This window comes from Pagrus major, chromosome 14 (genome assembly GCF_040436345.1).
Source record: "Pagrus major chromosome 14, Pma_NU_1.0".
NCBI classification, from domain to species: domain Eukaryota; kingdom Metazoa; phylum Chordata; class Actinopteri; order Spariformes; family Sparidae; genus Pagrus; species Pagrus major.
This window is the reverse complement of record NC_133228.1, coordinates 20,437,216-20,457,008: the sequence shown is the minus strand read 5'-3', so window position 1 is coordinate 20,457,008 and position 19,793 is coordinate 20,437,216. Positions and strand designations below refer to the sequence as shown.

Genomic DNA, 19,793 nt, shown 5'->3' with positions numbered 1-19,793 from the left:
GATGGATATTTTTCATCTTTAACTCCAGTAAATCAGAAGTGAACCTCACTGAACTGTGTGAGGCGTGTGATCCTGAGGCGTTACATTCAGGCTGTCTGTGCCCTGGACACAGGTGAGGGATTCGTCACCTGCGTTAGCGTCACCTGAACTCTTGATATTTGTCACCTCGGGCTTTGGTCACTTGCTGTAGAATTGGTTATTCAGGCTGGAGGAGCAGCTCTAACGGGGATTTTATTGAACAAAACACAGCGAGGAACAGCACTCTGCTCGTGCCGTCGCCATTTGAGTTTAATACCTTCCATGTACAAGAGTCTCTTTATTAGTCGCAGTGTCTGCTCTTTGTATCGAGCTGACAAAAGGCTATTGACGTTCTGTTCCAGGGCTGAAAACATGGAGGAGTCTTGAGAGGAACATGTTGGTACACAAGGTTTAATCACTTCCAACTTCAGCTGCTGCACTTAGATCAGTGAAATGAGATCAGTGACAAGCTGTTGTGTCTTTGACATGAGAAATAAACACAGCACAGGTTTTACTATCAGATTTGCTTTGGTTATAAATATGTCAGTCAAAAGATAATAAAGCTCTTAAGATCATAACAACATGCTCAACATTAATAAGCATATATTAGTGTAATAATAACATCACACACATGTTTATTGTTAGATTGTAAGACATGTATAACTCTTATAAGAAAATTGTTTTTTATTCTGCTTAAGAACATCAATAGTTGACATTGTATTGATGTGAATATTAATATTTTATGATGTTTTTGAAGGTTTGACAATAACATTATAGGTCAATTAATATGTTTCTTATAAGTGTTATGACTGTTTTAACAATAATCATGTTTGTTATGCTATTATAAACACTAAAATAGTGTTGTTAATGTTAATAAGCATCTTTGAAGGACTCATAAAGGGGCTTATCATCTAATAGCTAACAGTTATTACAAGGATGTGCTAACCTCATATGATAAATAGAAACATTTCTCAAGAGCAGCTCCTAAGGAGACAAAACGGTGCTGCTAATATGGAGAAAATACTGACTATATTAACTATACTGGATAACTGAAAGGTTAATCATTTCACAAGATTCAACTGTGAAGGTACGGACTGAACTAAAACACTGTCCAGTTATGACTGTAATTGTGTTTTGTCCTATTGAGGGGTAGAAGTAAATGAAAATTTCACACAGATCTTCTGTTTTGAGTAAATGTTTGCAAAGTATCCAATACCACCACCAACACACTCCTACAGACACTCGCACCGAGCAGTAATGTGTGTATGTAGGCAGTGGACCAAACCACTGTGAGGCAAATGAAGGGGGGACCAAATCTTTACAAAAAAATGTTTTAAACTCATTGTTTTGCAGTATTTTCAATGCATATTGTTATATTATGTTGTTTTGTGTGTTATACTATGTTGTTTTTTCCCGTGATTACCACGTATGTACCTCAATGACTTCTCTTTCTACAGTAGATCTTAAGTATTGCTACATGCTACTATATTTTTCTCAATACAGTAATAACACAGTATATGAAACTAAGGGTTATTAGCTATTGTTAAAGACTGAGGTCAAGTCATTTTTCTGGATATTCAGGAGTTTATGTTCTATAATTAAAAAACATACACATAATGAGTATTTTTATGGGAAGATTCCAGTAATCTAAGCTGCAAATGTATTGAAATGTATTCTTCCTAAGCCACAATAACAAAAAAAACTATCCTACAACTGAGGCAGAGCACACACAGCCCCACAGGTGAAAATAAACAGGTGATTTAACCAGGATCGGGCAGACTCAGACAAATCGTCCACTCTGATCGCATCCAAACCTTATGGAAATATTTTTTAATCTCTTTAAGGATCTGAACATAGCCATGATTTCTAAAATACAACCCTAATCTAACCATCTGTATTTTAATCTACTTCTTTAAATAAATAGTCTAAATAATCAACATAGCAACGAGACATTCATGGGATATGAAGGAAAGGTCGACAAGCTCTTCACTGTACACAAGCACATAGATTTATTTATACAAATATAATATGTATTACAATTGCATATCAACAGTTTGTTGTCTTTTTTTTTAATCTTTACGGTAAGTACGGGACCATCAGCTTCAAAAATGTAAGTCAATTAAGAAAGAGTACCTGTGATTTAAAGATACAAAAAGGGATCTGTTGTGTGGAGATGTTCTGAAGAGGAGCGAGCGATTCAAAAAACCTTTGAATATCCTGTCAAACCCGAGCACAGAGGCGACCCGATGCTTCGGCATCGAGTGGCCTCAGTGCGAACAGGTTGTTTGGGAAAATGGCGATATTTGGCAGCATGGCACGTTTTATGCATGTAGAGGGAATTTTGCTCGGCGCGGACTTGTGCAGTAAGATGTGATGTAGATCAGAAAGGGTTAAAGGTGGAAATGAAATTCTCTCTTTCTGTCAATAAATCCAAAACACAATTCAAAATCAACAATCAGCAACATTTTTTAAACTTCGTGACAGCTGGAAACATGCAGTTTCTGGATGGTCTCTCCTGGGAAAACACATTCTCTGACATACAGGAAGTGATGGGTTTTATGTTTAGGGATCAACGGAAGAAGAAACAGCCTTAGTGGTGAAGCCTGCATGGGATGAACAAACAAAGAAAAGAGCGCCACCTAGAGAAAATGATAGAGAACACAAGACACAAAGACCAACAAAGACGAGATCTCTGGGATGCGGAAGCTCTGAGGGGCAAGTGGGTCCAAGACGGATCTAAATTGTTTGCTCTCTTGTGTTCATGACTCGAGAACTCGAAAAAAGGTTTTGCCAGGATAATTTATAAGTTCCTTATTTTTTTCTGTGAAAAAAATTTCAGGAGAAAAAACACATTTTCAACATGTGAAACGATGTGAATTATTCTTTTGCCAGGTGGATTTATTTTCATGTGTGAAAGCAAATTAAAGAAAGCAAAGAAATTCTCACAATAGAAACTTTTCATGTGTTTCAGGAGCATTAAAATATTTGTCCTCCTGCTAAAACAAACTTATCACAATTTATAGTTTCACACTTGAAATTTTTTTTATTTACAAAAAAAGTCTGATACCGAGTGAATCTTTAGGAGAAATTTGTTTTTCACAAACAAAAAACAAAACTTGGTTTCACACAAGCAAAAAAAAACCCAAAACATTTTTCACATGTTGAACCAAGTGAGAAAAAAAGTCTCCTGACAAAACAAAAAAAAAGGAAAAAAAAAAGAAATAAGAAAAGTGAAGTGAAGTGAATTTTTTAATTGGTTTTGTGGATTTTCTTTTTCACCTGCTGAAAAAAACAAAATATCACTCCTTGACAGAAGAAGAAAAAATATTCCCCTGAAAAAAGAAAGAAAAAAAATGAAGGAAAAGGAAAAGTTATCCTGGCAGAAACTTTGAATTCACCAGTTCTCAACTCATAAACACAGGAGAGAAAACAATTTAGTTCAGACTCGAAAAACTTCCCCTCAGGGCTTCTGTACCGGGAAGTGCAGCGCAAACAAAACAAAACAAAACATGGAGCGCTCGGCACCAAAGATGGAGACAATTAAAAAGTAAAGAGTGAAGTTTTAAACAGATTTCCCTTCCAGGTACACAGGAAACATGATTGTCCTAACAGAAACTCAGGGAGCAGATCTACATAAACTATGTGCGAGTACTCAGCGAGATTTTTAAATAATAATATTTAAAAGGAACAATAAAACTTTATGTTAAATCTCTTTAAAATAGAAGTCTGAAAAATAAACATAATTATAGCATATTTTTGATTTAATTCTGTTCAGATAAACTGGTGACATTCTGTTCGCTCATTTCTGAGGACTGGTTTGTTAAATTCTCTTTGTAACATATATTTTCAGGATAAATCTCATTTGGGAAAAGTTCACAACGTCTGTTAATAATCGCGGTTATTGCACATTAATTGTTGATGCCATCGCTAAATCAATAATCTCTTTAAATGGCACAGAAGATCAATTTTTTTTTTTGGACAAAGAAGCTGCCTTACAGTTCATACGATGATTTTACATTTGCACCTATGCCGTAAAACTCTGTATATACGTACGTGACCCGATCGTGAATTTTGGTGGTGAGATGTGAAAAACTGAAGAATGTGTGTTATTGCTAAACCTACAAGATACAAAATCGTTTCCTGCTACAATATAGAAGGTAAAAAAGAGTTCACGTTTATCCAAAACAGGACACGAAAAAGAAAAACCAACGGTCATTCATACAGAGACACAAGCACCAGTTGAGGAATCAATAGAAACACCACTGTACAAATGATATCTATGGCAGAAAAAAAACGGCAGAGGTGCCACGGTGCGATGGATGTCGGTAAGCGATCAGAAAAACGGACTGTAAACGAAAAAAAAACAAAACAACTAACACAAGAAAAGGGAGTTCCAGAAAGAGTCACAACCGGGGAGAACAACTTAGAAAAGGGAATACAAAGTTAAAATGGACGACGTTCAGCGCTCCCCCTCTCCCGCATTCCTGTTTTTTCAAAGCACCAGATTCAGGACGGACGGCTCTCCGACACTCTCTCTCTCTCGGTTTTTGCTCAGTAATCGTTGATCGGTGGTACGCTGGAAGGGAGAGAGCGAGTAAAAAGTGTCCTCTACTTGTTGGTTTCCTCCACGACGGAGAGAAAGATTCCCTTTTGGGGGGGGATCCTCGACGCAAACGTGTTGGACCTGCGAGGTCCACCTCATCTTCCTCGGCTCTCCTTCACTTCTTCTTCTTTTGGAACAACCTGCAGAAACGTCACAGAAGAGGAAACAGACTGAGAGCAATGCCTCAGAGCTCGCTGACAGCTCAGACTCATGCTATCAAGCTAATTCTGTGTTTGTCTGATGATTTGCTAAATGATTTGTCGGAGCCTCATTCCAGCTTGAAATTGTTGTAAATCCATTATCACTGACGTTCAGAGTGCCCCCGCACACTACAGCGGATCATACTGTGATCTCCGTCGGCACGACAACCAGGCCCAATGTTAATGAGAGCAGACCGAACTATTCCCAAGTATATTTCAGGATTTACATATAAATGACAACTGCACATAACTTATATATGTTGATTTATAGTAAACTGATTTAAAAAAAAGAAACGTATTTAAACACAACGCTAACTAGTTTTGAAAGAAAGTCATTTATGTATAACTCCTGAAATACAGTTGGGAATCCTTCCGTTTTTCATTCATTAGTGTCGAGACTGATCTGATTTGATAGTTTTAAAGGGGCACTATGAAGTTTTGGAGAAGAAATTCAAACTAAGAATTGTAATATTTACAATATTTTATAATTTGTTTTAATTATTGCATTCATTTATGTCATTTTTATTGAGAGATTTGGGGTTTTACATGCAGTAACCACTTTAAATAATACAAAATATTGAATAAAATTAACAAAAAGTCAGGTTGCCATTTATAATTCACTTTATAAAGCGTTTGTATGTAGTAATAATGTGTTAGGACTCATGTGTACTTTAGTTTTGTATGACAAATGTGTGTTTTTACATATTTTTTAAAAAATTTCAAAATGTTTCCTTCTTTTTATTATTCATTTTGCATTTGTTTATTATTCCACTAACATGGGGCCTGTGACAAAAGATAACAAAAGTGATATTGTGTGTATGTTGGTGACTAAAATAAAATAAAAATACATTTCATCAACAAAAAGTCAGCTCAATGTAAAGTTTTGTAAAAAAAACCCACCAAAAACCACCACTACTTTGCAAAATAAAGTACCATAATGTCCCTTTTTTGAGCGTAAGAACACAAACCACTCGGTGTAGCTGTGAGCATTCTCTTAGCTCTGATGTTTTCACTATATATGTGATGTAAAGTTACTTTAAACAAGTGAAAAAAAAGTTTTGGAGCTAAAGTTTTATGAATTTTCTTGCAAAAGTCTCCTAATTACAGATTTTTTTCAGTGTTTGGTATGCCTGCTTTGTTGCTTGATACACAGACACAGACAGCATTAATGCAAGAGAGACCCTGTGAACAGTTTATCTTTGCCACAACTGCAGGAAGATTACGTTGATGCCACCGCTGCTGCCTTGGAATAAATTGCACCGGAGTTGTTCCAACGACACAGGCTGCAAAATAAGTGGGGTGATATATTTTCTGACTACAGCCGTGAACTTTCGCAGAGAATAAAAAGCTATTGTTAAAGAAAAGACTCACTCCAGCTGACTGTGTAATGTTTGTGTTCGGTTGGACAGAGAGAGTCAAAAAGACAGCCGGGGAGACGGTGACAGAGCCGAGCTCAAGGCCAACCGGTGGATTATGTTGCATTCTTTCTGCTTGTGCGCGTCACTTGGTTCGGCAGCCTCTTGGCCACCAGAGCAAATCTCTGCGGTCAGCGCGCCGGCATTGATAAAACACGATCCCTGCTCTGTTCCCTGTCTGTCGCTGCACTACAACACAGTGTTACAAGCTCCTAAATACCTTCCCAAGCTGCAACGTGCCAAGTGTCAGACAAGAGATATGCTTGGGGGATTTAGCTTCAAACGGGGCAGTGCCACAGAGATTTTGGACACATGCCCGCCCCCGATACGTCCGGGGAATAATAGGAGAAGTCTGGGTAGAATTAACTGTGGCGTGATACGGTTGAGCTTGTCTGCAAAGTTTCTTCTTGCCTTTAAGTTATTTTCACACAGTTAAAGCGTGACTGGCGGAGCTTTGTTCTTACTTTGGACAGTAAAAACATCGTCTAAAGCTGAGGGATGTAGTCGCTCCATCCAGCTGCAGCATCTTCTTACCTAGGCTTGAATTATTTACAGGCCTTACAACTGAACCGCTCGCACAAACACAGCAGAAGGCTTGGTAATGTTTGCACAGAGGATGCCAGCAGCTAAGTTTGCAAAATGCGCCGCTGAGGTTTAAGGCTTTGTGCCGGAATGCAAAATGCTGCCGCCGCTACCTGCACACGAGCCGGGGAAAGTGTCTGCACGGAAAAAGCAGAGCTCGAGCATGGCGAATGAAACTCAAAGGGAGAGTTAAGCCTGCTTCCAGTTCACCTCTCTGCATCTGTATTCCTCTGCTGAATCCTTGCAAAATGTTGCGTCTTGCACTTTTTTAGCAACTGAAAACTCAGGAAAAGCTGTTTTATACGGGTTTGGATGGAAAGGTGGCGAAGTGTGGAGTCAAAAAAGGAACCAGACGACGTAAATCACAAAAGTAAATATATAAACAAATAAAAGACACATTTTTAAAGGTGTTTACAGTAAAAATAAGCTTCCTGAAGAGATGTAAATGCTAATAATTCTGCCAAAAATGGTAAATATTAATACAATATGTGGATATCTGCATTCACAATCCCCTTTTTTATGTGTTGTACTGTGTGAAAGTCCCGACGCAGATCTAAAAAATCCATGTTGAAGCTCACCGATAATCTGTGCTCATCTCGACTTGACCTGAGTGCAGATCAGGCTCGGCTGCCACAAACCAAAAAAAGGCAGTGAGCCACAGGAGGTGGTGCTACACAGTGATTTCAGGACAGCTAAGAGTCTGATGTTAGAGGCACTATGACGAGATTTTACTTAGAAATAACAGCAACTCTTTGAGAATTTAAGTGATTCTGAACCATCGTTAGCACTTCATCATGATTGGGTTTGTGGGTGTGGTGTCGTTACTGTAGATGTTAAAGGAAAACTTTGATATTTTGGGAAATATGCTCACACATTAGCTGTAAAAAACTAAGATTTTATGCCCCCAGTCCCACGAACATATAACCCCCAACCACAGATTAATAGTAAAATAAATTAAAAAAACAGTAAAGAAATTTATTAAAAAGGAACTTCAAAAGTCAACATCTAAAATTGACATCACAAAACTGATTTTTAAGTGCAAATGTTGCAAGAGAGAGCTTGTGAGTGCTGACGAGACCTTCGAAAAAGAAGAAGAGGGAGGATGAAATGATGCGGGACATCAGTCTGCAGAGTGGAGACAAGAGGATGAACATCTGAGACAGGGGGGCAAATGTCAATGAGAGAAAAGTTTGAGTGAAATCTGAAAGCGTATTTATTCCTCTTGGGGCCGGTTCAATCTAGTTTAATCGGCAAATGTAGTGAAGCGAAGGGCTCGAGCCGGTTCGGGAACGACTGGCGCCAATCAGGCAGGGATGTTCCACGACACCCCGCGAGAAACTGAGAGGCTCCCATTTGATTTGTATCACAATGAAATTGAATTTAAAGGGAGGAATTACCCATCTGGAGCAATCTGGTTTGAAGTTTTCTGGTTTAAACTCATGACTAGCTGTGAAAATGGCAGGCAGTTAAACTGAAGTGGGCAACGACTTAATGCAAAAACATTTCTGTTCAAGCTATTTTCCAAAAAGATACTTAAAGCTGGTATCAGGAACTTTCATATTTTGTTGATTCGGGCAGAGAAAAGATGACGGTGGCGAAATAGAAATAAACTGCCGTACCATCAGACTACAAAGCAGCTTCTTTCCTCAGATTGTGAGACATCTCAGCCATAAAAAATAGTTTCAACTTTGTGACTTATCAGACTTGAAAAAGTCAGAACCCGACCCAGTGAGAGGTAACTTATAACTTCTTTATAGTACGTTTAACATCAGCTTCCATCAGTCTCATTAAGCCTAATACATCTTGTGATTCCTGGGAGTACTTCCTCTCCATCTTCTCCTCCGGCAGTGTTTTACCTTTTTGCCTCCTGGAGTCCCGCCTCCAGCTATGGCTCCCCGGAGGCGGGACACCTCACGCTTAAAGCAATGAAGCGCCTCACCTACGACATGTGGTTCTGCTGAGAGGTCAGGTTCTGCTGTTGCTGCTGCTGCATGAGGAGCTGCTGCTGCTGGCGCCGCCGGGCCGTGCGGAGCTTCTCGAAGCGAGCCTCCATCTCCTCCAGGACTTTGGGGGTGTAGCGGACCACCAGCTTCACGCTGTCCTTGGCCGCCTTCAGCAGCTCCACCGCTTTCTCGTGGTGCTCGCCCTCCACACTCTGCAGGGGGGTTAGAGAGGGAAGGAAGCTGATTTTATTATGATGTAAAAATTGTAACTCCTCTTTGGAGAAAAAGAAAACTCCCTCCATTTTTAATGCCCTGCGATATTAAGTTAAAATAAGCTTACAGTGGGAGTTATTCAAGTCTCTCTGCAGTGCTTCTGCTCCCTGTGCAGCACTTTGATCTCCTGATCGTTGACTCACATATCAAACTAGAAATCAAACACTTCTTTCTTATTTCAACTGAGGATATCTTTTGGAAGCAGTTTTGAATAATAAATAAATAAATAAATAAATAATCTCCCTCAAAAAAAAAAAGTCCGGCCCGTCTGTAAGTCGGGGTTTTTTGACCTACCACGCCATTGACGGACAGCAGCTGATCCCCTCGCTTCAGGCCGCCGTGCCTCTCGGCCACGCCCCCGGGGATGATGCGGGAGATGTAAATGGGCGAGTTCTGCTCCTTGCCGCCCATCACGTTGAAGCCCAGCCCTTCCTCCGTCTTAGGTAGCTCCACCACCCGCGGGTGGGAGTGACCTTCGCTGGCTGCGAAGGCTGCGACTGTGGCCTGAAGGACGAGAATGAAAAATAGTGCTTTAGAAAAAAAAAAAACACATAATCATCCTGCTACTAACTGTGCTGAAAACCTTGAAGAAACACATCACATACTGAGACATTACACAGCCAGGTCACACAGAATTTCTGTTGTGCAACGCTGGTTTGAATTGAACAGGAAATGTATGTTTTTCAGCCAAAAAGAGAGCAACTAGGAGAGAAACTTTGTCCCTGAGTAGTCTTCCTGGCTGCACGGTCAAAAAAACATGAGTTGACCTGAGCCAGCAGTGAAAAACAGATAAACTAGTGAAAATATAGAAGATATAGATTTATCAAGAGGACTGTTAGATGTGGTTGAAAGCTTTGAAAGCATTTATTCTCAAAGGTCAAGGAAGAACTTCAATGCTTTTATCCTCTCAGTAAAGCAAGAAAATCAAGAAAATCCTAAAAGAAAATCCAACCTTGATGTCAGAATAAAATGTTGGCAATATCATCAAATTTGAAGGTGTCAATACGTATCATATCAACATTTCTACAATATGTGTCACATCACGTTTACATATATCGTAGGTGTCACTTAAGGAAGAAGACAAATTATGTTCATTTTCAGGTTCATAATTTTATTTTGGTAACTTTCAAGACCTTTTACATGCATGAGAACACAACACAACACAGAAGGAAAGGTAAAAAATAACAAAAAAAGCAGAACAGGTCTCCTGTAAGAGAGTTTAAGGCATTTCTTGTATGTTTACTGAGTCTTTTAGGCAGCTTAAGTGATCTGTGAAGGGATAAGTCTTGACCTGACCAGAGGCTCTGGTGTTTCGATGGGTTCTTGAGCGAACTAAAGGGAAGCACAAACACATTTTAAATGATCAACTAGCCTTTTTAACGCAACAAACTTGAATTAGCCAACGCGAGTGTCATTGGACCGCAATGATAGTTGCTGAAAACGATCCTCTGCACACCTGCGTATGTGGATGCTCCATCAAAAACCAGGAAATAAAAGGACATTTCTAAGTGAAACCAAACTATTGACTATTAACTAGTTGGCTCCGTTAGTCGTGCAGCTAGCGGTCTGGAATCCAATGGCTAGCACAGGAGCTTTGGACTGATACGAGCCGGGGGATATCCGTGGTTTTACAGAAACGTAGAATAACAACATCTATTCTGGTGATCGGCTTGCTCCTTGTGTCTTTTTCTTTGTGTAATAATGTGATTACAGTAGTCAGTACATCTAATCTCAGTGCAGAGTTTTCAAACCCCACATTAACATGACAGCAATCCTGTGGACAAAAGTGTCTTGTTTGAACAAAAGAGCAAGTTTGACATTGTGAAAGTCTTACAGTCTGCACTCTTCTAGTCGCCTCCATTAGACTCAAAATGAATCCAAAAGGAGGAATCCAATTTACAAAATGATCGTGAAGGTGGACGGCTATAACAAAGCTTTTTGGATTTAGCCCGAGCTGGGGATTTCGACTCCACGTGAGAAGTTCTCTGGCTTTTCTAAGCACACGGATTAACACATCCAAGTTCACGCTGGAAGGAGCAGCCAGACAACTTTCAGCGTCTGTATCTCTACCAGCTGGTTGATGTTGCTCGCTGGCTGTGGGGTTTCTTTGAACCCCGAGCCAAGCTCCTTGCTCCTTGTACATTCAGAACAAAGCGCCCAGGAGCTTGTTAACCGAGCCTGGGAAAGCTAATGGCAGGCGAACAGAGAAACCGTGCCCGGTGATCCACAGATGCATTGCCACAGGTGTCTCGCTTGTCAAGTCGGCATCATACGCGATATGTGAGGTAGATCGGGGTAAAAAAAAAAAAAAGTAGAGGAGGGGCGGTTCCGTTAGAAGCTTTTGCAGATGTGTATCCAAATTCCCCAGCAGCAGACGAGTATCTTGGCACTTTGAGGTCTTTGATGCTCCCCTCAGGCAGCATCGGCATCTCTCTTCTCTCTTCAATATTCATACGCATCTTCGTACCCACATTCATTTCTTCTCGAACTGTTTCTGTTTCTCCCGCCGCCTACTTTAATCTAGTTATTGTAGTCACCCCTCTTCCTCCTCTTCCTCCTCTCTGTCCTTCTCCCTTTTCTTCCTCCCCTCCCTCCCCACGCCATTGTGAAGCTAAAAAGGCAGCTCGTCAGCATGCGTGCCGTCGCCTCCCCCGGCCCTCACAGCACATCGACCTTCACAACTTTATCTGGCTTTCTGCAAACGAAAAACAATCTGGCAGATGGCCGGCGCCTCACACACACACACACACACACACACACAAACACACACAGGAGGCATCCTACATGAAAAGCTTTGCAAGAGGATTTGGTAACCACAATGCACTGTATAGTGTAAGTATGACTTAATATATCAGTTGATCATCGGCTCTCGTTATGTTCTCCGGAGCCCATACAGTCCTGATGGACTCTGTCTCCATTTGGATCAGTAATAAGGGCCTCGAGCCAGGAATTAGCGGCTGAAATTGATTTAATTAATGAAGCAATCAAAGAGAATCGAAGGGCTCAGGTGAAACGCAAATCTGGACTGTCGGGAGATTTGCCGTCTCGCTGGCTGAAGTACTCGAGGAGCCGATGAGATATTCCAAACATTTCATCATTATTGCGACGGCAGCTTATATAAGTCGATACCATAACTACAGTGTCCATCTTTTTTCCTTTCAGATGGGTGATACTGATTGAATGGAATTGCTACCGTAGTCCGACTCGGTCGTTATCTCTGGAAATCCTGTGCTCCCAGTTTAGAGGGTCCCCACAGCTAAGCCAGCTCAGCCCATTAGCTGTGTGCTTAATTGTCCGGCGGACGTGCACATTTTTAATACAGATTTAGCAGCAGTAGCTCCTCAAAGTTAGGAGCAGAGAAAAAAAAATTAGGAAGGAGTTTTTAAAGCTGCTTAAATCATGTCGTTTCTGCTTTGGGCTTAAAGAAAGAGACAGAAATGCAGCTTAACTGTCCCAGTTTCTCTGTAGAGTTAAACTCCTGTACTCTAGTCATTACTAAAGATGTTATTTTTTTAGATCAGACGATGGTTCACACTTTATATATGACAGGAGATAATCCAAATACAGCAATTGAGAGTGTCTTTGTCGACTACTAATCTTTTCTTTTAAAAAATGTCTAATTTTATGCATCCTTTGTAAAGCAATCGTTTAATTATTCACATTCATGTAAGTGAAATGAGAATATCTGTGCATTAAGTATGACGCCAGAGCAAACAGGTGATTAGCTTAGCTTAGCTTAGCTGTGCTTAAAGACTGGAAACTGGGGGTAACAGCTAGCCTGGCTCAGTCCATAGGCCTAGTTCAAGAAGGTAATTAGCCTAGCTTAAGCAGCTAGTTTGTGGTTTCAGGATTATGCAACATGCTAAAACGACCTGTTTGTGTGACTAGGCCTTAATTAGCTGTTTCTTCCTGCTCCCAGTCGCTAGTTAACCTAGGCTTATCACCTTTTAGCTCTAGCTCCTTATCGATATCACGCACAAACACAATCTTTTCATCTAAAAAAAAAAAAAAAAACAGCTAACTTGTTGATTTTACATTTATGTTTGAAGCCAGATTAAATGAACGAGATATAACACGTCTTCCCTGGAAGACGGAGGAAACAGCCTGCTGCTATCAGCACCTCTAAAACTCAATAAACACATATTTTATGCAAACGGATTAGCTGTTTCCTCCTGTTTCCAGTAGGCTAGCTATATAAGCTAGGCTATCCTGGCTCCAGCTCCTGACACAACCTTTTCAGCTAAAAAAAGAGAAATAATGCCACAAACGTCTTGTTTTTACATCCCTGTCTGAGAATAGGTACACTGCTTTCAGTCTTTATGCTAATCTAAGCTAACCGCCTCCTGACTCCTAGATCCACAACCAAACACACAAACATGTGAGAGGTATCAATCTTTTTCATCTGACTCTCAGGAGGAAGTGAATACATTTGGATCAATATGCTCAGCTCGTGCTCCAACCAGGTGTTCGACTGCAATTCACCACCAGACTCTGCGCTATTGAGGGAGAGTGTTGCGAACAAAACAGGAAAGATCTGCTCATTTGAAGCCTCGTACACAAAGACTTCCCTCTGTCTTTGTCATCCGTTTCTATTCACAGCCTCCTCCCACTCCTTCTGATGTGGCTACTGGGGAGGAGTGGACTGCAGCCGAACGCTGAACACTAAAAGCACAGAGAGGTGCTCTCATCTCTTCTCAGCCCCTGCATCTCATCATCCTCATCCTCCATATGAAATCAGACAAGCCTGTCCTCTTTGTTTTCTTTCACAAAAAGCTTGCTCACTCGCAGGTGAGGTGCTAATAACGAGTCCTGCATTAGTAACTGGGTAAAGCTCGTCTCTATTGTACACCCAAATGAGCTTATTCCATTTACCGTGCACCTGGAAACGTCTCTGTTACACTTTTGTCCTCTGCCAACAAAAAAACGGCCACATGAAATGTTAAACAGTCGAGTGGGAGAAGGGAAAACATGAAAGAAGGGAAGAGCTTTCCCAGTGACTGACATCTCATATGTGTTACATCAATAAACAGCCATGAGCTGTCATCTGAAAAATCAGATATGAGCAGCGGCTCGGGATTTAATACCAGAGCCTGCAAAGTGAATATAGAAACGGTTCTCCTCGGTTTGATTTGAATGCACACAGAAGGAGTAAAATGAAGAAATCTATCTAATACAGTGAGCCTGTCAGTCGTGACGACGGCGAAACAAATGCGCCTTTATCATCGTATTGTTTCACGCGGCAATATTTCACCCGGGATGGAAAGAGACAGCAAACAAAATGTGAGAAAGGCAAGATTAAAGATGTAAATCTACCGGCTGCTAATCTGTTAATTCAGGGAGAACGTTACGTGGGATCGAAGAAAGATTTACGGCTCAAGGTGAAGACATTTAGAGACTGAAGGCTGTTGAAACAAAGGATGAAGAGCTGGGTTCATACTGAGGAAGAGGAAGCCTTTAAGAAATTACACTTTCAGCGCATTTCGTAATAAACTGTCGGTCGTTATTCTGGGAGAAATGTGAAAATGTCACTACTGAATGTTGACTAACTGATAACCTGATGAAAACTTTATGTAAACCTACAGGTCTGCTTTGGCCAGAAGAAAAAGCGAGAATGACTTTTATTGTGAAATTAACAGGTTGCCATTAGTTACAGCACAGTCGCTGGTCTTACCTTGGCTGTGGCCCTCGCCTGGTACTCCGGACAGCCGTTCACTGTAATCGTTTCATGCATGTACTGGTACACCTGAAGGAAATGAAGAGAGACGGGCGGTATAATTATGTTTCACATGGTTGAAAACTGAAATCACCACCCTGCGTCTGAGCTTAAACACTTCATCATAGTCAAAATAACAGCGTTCCTTCACAGATGGCTTTACAGCACTAACATGCTGACTGATGGAAAACACCCAGACACTCAGGACCAGAGTCGCTGCATGCTGCTGCTACACTCTGCTTATATTCATCTAACACAAGGAGACAAAAAGTAAACGTCATTATTTTTGCCCACAAATGTATTTGAGGCTTTGAATCCCTCTGAAATGTGAAGACGGCAGCGGATCTGGTAAGTGAGCCGTCTCAGAGAAGATAAGATAATATTTCAATTTCTGTATTAAGGATGAGTTAGGGTGCAAGAGTACCGGCCTCGAAGATTATTTAATGTTTGTCTTCAAACATTTTCAGCTCTTCGGCGTGCATACATTTCTTAGTGAGGAGGAAAAACGGTGGTGGAGTCTATAGGCGAGACATTTGTAAGTTGGATATACAACCGGATATTTTTTTAAGAGACCTCCAGACGATTTCCTGGCGTGTTTGTGGGGACAAGAACTGATATATTTGATAAGAAGTCAGGACATCTCCATCTAGGTGTTTTTGACGAGACCTCTTGGCAACTTTCAGCCGGGACTTTTTGAGAAGTCAAGATATCTCCATTCGTGTTTGTAGCGACAAGAAACACATCTTTGATGAGACCTCAGGAAAATATCCAGCTGTGTTTCTCCCAACAAAAACATCTGTTTTTTGTTGAGACAAACACAGCTGGACATTGTCACTTCTGGACATCTCCAGCCGTGTTTTAGGCAACAAAAAGAGAGGTATTTTAAGCCGACACAGGATCTTTTCCTAACCCTTACTAGGTGTTTTTAGTGCCTAAACCTAACCAGATCGTGAGCACAGCATTGCCACATGGCAAAATTTGAAACCAAAGCTTAAAAAAAAAAAAAAAGTTTAAATATATCTCTGGTTTGCAGAAAGGTACATTGCCAACGTTTATTCTGCTGATTTGGTTGCAGGAAAAGGAGGCACAATCTCATCCTGGACTTTAAACAGCACAAATATCCTCCAGAACAGGCAGAAATACTGTACATCAGCGCTGCCGGGCCTGAATCGGTGCCAAGAGATGGGCTGCTGCAAGACCCAGTTGGATGAAACACAAGGTTTTCTGCTTATTCGCTGAGGCAGACAGAATCAATCCAGACAGGTGACCTTTTCAAGTGAAGACGTGTCTTTTAAATACACTTTACAATTGAACTTCACAGAGTGAAAGGGAGAAGGAGACGGTGCTGAATGAGGACGTGACGTTAATATACTGCCACACAAAAGTACCCGTTCCTGTAAAAGCTCTCTCCAATGTTGCCATTCAAATAAATCTCCGGCGGAGCGGTCTGTGCTGCACTTTCCAGATGCTGTATGCCTTCAATGCCGGAGCCACGTAATGAGCAGCACAATAGGAGGAGGAAGATGGATGTTATAATGACTGAGATGTACGGCTGATTACAAAAAGCCTCAGAGGAAATGTTTTTGCTGAGTACGAACACGTCTACTTGTTTCACGGCAGTTGAAGTTAACTGAGCAAATAAGCAATCGCATTTTAATCAGAGGAGTGATGATGTGAACTTCTCAGTGCAGAATAAACTCAAAACTATTGAATATAAGCAGTGATGGAATGTAACTGAGTACATTTACTTAAGTACTTCACTTACAATTCTGAAGTAGCTGTACTTTACTTGAGTATTTCCATTTTCTGCGACTTCATACGTTCACTTCACTACATTTTGGAGGCAAATATTGAACTTTTTACTCCGCTACGTTTATTTGATTACTTAAGTTTCTAGTTACTTTGCAATAATCAGGAAAAATGCTGAATATCAAACTAAAAATTGGAGGACTATAACTGCCAATATCAGAAATAATCAATAAGTAAGTAAATATCCCATTAAATGCACCAAAAGTAATACCTAAAATAAATGTAAGCATTACATAAAAAATTAGATTTCTATTTCTAATTTAATTTTTAATACTTTTGATTGACTTTCCCATTTGTTTTACCATTTTATTTATGAATTTATTCATTTTTTAAAAATATTTTTAATTTATTATCTTGCAAATTTCAAAGGCCGACTAATTCAGTAATAAATACATAAATAAAAAATTAATATCTTAATATGTAAAATGAAAATAAAACCAACTTTTTGCATATTTGATGGGATATTAATTTATCTATTCAGCTATTAAATTCACTTATTGTTTATTTATTGTGCATTTTGGCAGTATTAGTCCTCCATATGTTATATATATAAGCATATATATACATGTAAACACATATTTACTCAAGTTAATTTAATATAAACTACTTTAAGACTTATATTCAAGTACTATTTTCACTTTCGACTTTCACTTTTACAAAAGTAACATTTTTAACACATCTTTATTTTTACTCAACTATGACTTCTGGCTACTTTTTATAACACTGAGTATACACAGAGTATGACATGTCAGATGTTACGGCTCGGAGCTGAATTTTAATCATCTGTTTCCTCTCTAGATGATGTCGCTCATCAAAGCATGGCGGCTTGCCTGGAAGCGAGCGCGCCGGGTATCTTTGACGTACCTCAGCGCGTTACAAAGGCCCTCGCTTCGCTGAATCATCAAAAGCATGTGTACTTAGAGGCTACAAACCCTGAGATATTTGCATGTAGAGTTCTCAGAGAAGTTGAAAAAATATATCCCTGAGCCTCTGTTGTCTTGTTTGCTCATGAATCTCAAAGACCACAAAAAAAAAAATGAGCAGCTCTGCAGAGTAGCGGCTCTACATTTGATACTGCAACACATTTTTTTGTAGATTTATAGTGCTGATGCATTCGGAGAAATGGAGCCTGCAGTCCAACCGCACACTCAATTCCCAGATGACACCTTCTCCCGAGGCCTTCTTCCACCTTTGCACTTTTGGAGGCTGACTACAGCTTTATAAAGGTTTTCCTTTCCTGCACAGACACTTCCTTTTTCCCTGTTTTCCTTCCCCTGGACACGACTGCAGCTGCTTTATTATCACACCTCATTATTTCACCTGCAACCGCCCCTCACTCTTTTAAAAATCAGTAACACTCCTGGCTTCATCTCTCCGTTGGTCTCCGTGAGGTAAATCATTTGTAATAACTCTTTTCCGGACACGACAGTGAGAACTGCAATGCTCATCCAATATTTGATATCTAGTTTGTGAGAGGCAGCGGTGGCACAGCGGTGACTTAAATAAGAGACTCTCACAGGTTGCGTCCGTGATTGATGTCATACTTTCTTATTTTGCAGTCGAAGGGCTTAATTAATGACCGTTGCGAGCGCAGGGAGACGCCGCCTTCTCACGAGCAGATACCTTAATAAATTGGCTGCATTGTTTCCTCATTTAACAGATGGACTATACGATTCTCCTCCCCGCGGTATTTTATACAGTTTGACAGCAACTAAGCGAAGCTAAAGGTAGACCGGCTGTATTTAGTGCGGAGGTGTGGGCATGTTTATTTGCGCTTCAAAACGTAACCGCCATTAAACAATCAAGTTTTATATCTCTGATTCACTGCTTTGTTCCTGTTAATGCTGCTCTCTCTATTCATTCACTCTATAGCTCGCTCAACCATAGTTGCTCAGGCTTATTTGCTTGCTCTGAAATGTTGACTGTAAAAGCAGCTTATTATGAGTTTCTTGTTAGCAACGACCTCTAGTGGCCATAGTAGTTATTACGGCAGCACAGGAGGAAGTCAGGCGTAGAAAAGGGTGACACGTCCTGTGTAATCCCTCTATCAAGCAAGCTAGTCTGATTCACCTGATGTAGCCTGTTGGTACAAAGCCTCTAACACTTGCCTGTTTGCTAACTGCACAAATGCAAACAAGCTAGCACCTGTTAACTTTTCTTTTTGGGGGATTTAGTCATTTTAAACCAAAGGCTCACCTCCCCATGTGCAAACATGTGTGAAGATAGCTATCAGGTAGCTAATGTGCTACCAAGCAGACATTAGCATTCACTCAATGCCGTGTTTCTACCACATGGTGAATATTCCCTCTCAGTTTTGGCCTGCATTTGTCTCCAGCTCCTCCTTTGTGGAAGTAATTTGGATCTTTATCTGCTAATTGTTACACTATCTTCACCAGACAGTCGCTAACGAGTCCTTGTAGAGCTTGTTCACCGACAACAGCTGCCCGGTGTGACTGAAGTGATGATGATGATGATGAGAGTGGACCGAAAATGTGAAGCTGTGCGCCAGAAAACGACGATCTGACAAATGTTGTGAAGCCAGGAGAGATTATCAGAGTTGCATTCATCACTTTGAACGACCTCTTTTTCACGCACATAATCATGATCAATTATTAGTATGTAAATATTTAGTAAAGCAGCTTTATAATAATCTTTGTGCATGAGAAATTATAATTAACTGACAAATTTGCTCTAACGCATAACTCTCTATGTATTTACGCAGCATGCAGTGCCCTGAAGAAGAACTGCGCTATGACATGGAACAAATAGCTGTGTGCTTTTTGAATGTCAGTCTTGCTCCTGTTGTGGCTGCACTTTGCTTTTTTAAAAAGGCCAGTTGTCTTGCAGGCATCTTTTCAGTTCTCCTTCTGCCTTTTTCCTTTTGTCTTCGCTGTCACCGACACCTCCAGTCTCCCTTTTTCTCCTACATGTGGATCAGGGTGAAACACATGCACATTATTCACTATAGGATGCCGGCGCCGGCACCTACGAGGAGGACGCCACAGAGCCGGAGAATGAAGAGAGACGCCTGCAGGGCAAACTGACATGACAACGCTGTTTGTACCCATGGCGTCTTGCTTCCTTTACTGACTCAGAGAGACGGAGAGGACGGAGGGGGATGGGTTGATGCTGTTGGAAAAACCAGCACAGGACTTCACAATACACTTTCCCTCTCGGCGGTGTTAAAGCATGACACGGAGGGGAAAATATTGAACTCGCGCAGGCTGACTTGATGTA

At 40.6% G+C, this 19,793-nt stretch overlaps 1 protein-coding gene across 1 annotated transcript in view; it reads right to left on the bottom strand.

Moving 5' to 3' along the window:
- Positions 1–2,085: 2,085 nt before the first annotated feature.
- Positions 2,086–19,793, bottom strand: part of lin7a (lin-7 homolog A (C. elegans)) — a 40,483-nt gene continuing 22,775 nt past the window's right edge. The window contains exons 3-6 of the mRNA XM_073480208.1: positions 14,706–14,777; positions 9,329–9,538; positions 8,758–8,973; positions 2,086–4,761 (exon numbers count right to left, since the gene is read on the bottom strand). Coding sequence (XP_073336309.1) covers positions 8,758–8,973; positions 9,329–9,538; positions 14,706–14,765 — 486 coding nt within the window. The 5' untranslated portion in view covers positions 14,766–14,777 and the 3' untranslated portion in view covers positions 2,086–4,761. The remainder of the gene's footprint in view (positions 4,762–8,757; positions 8,974–9,328; positions 9,539–14,705; positions 14,778–19,793) is intronic.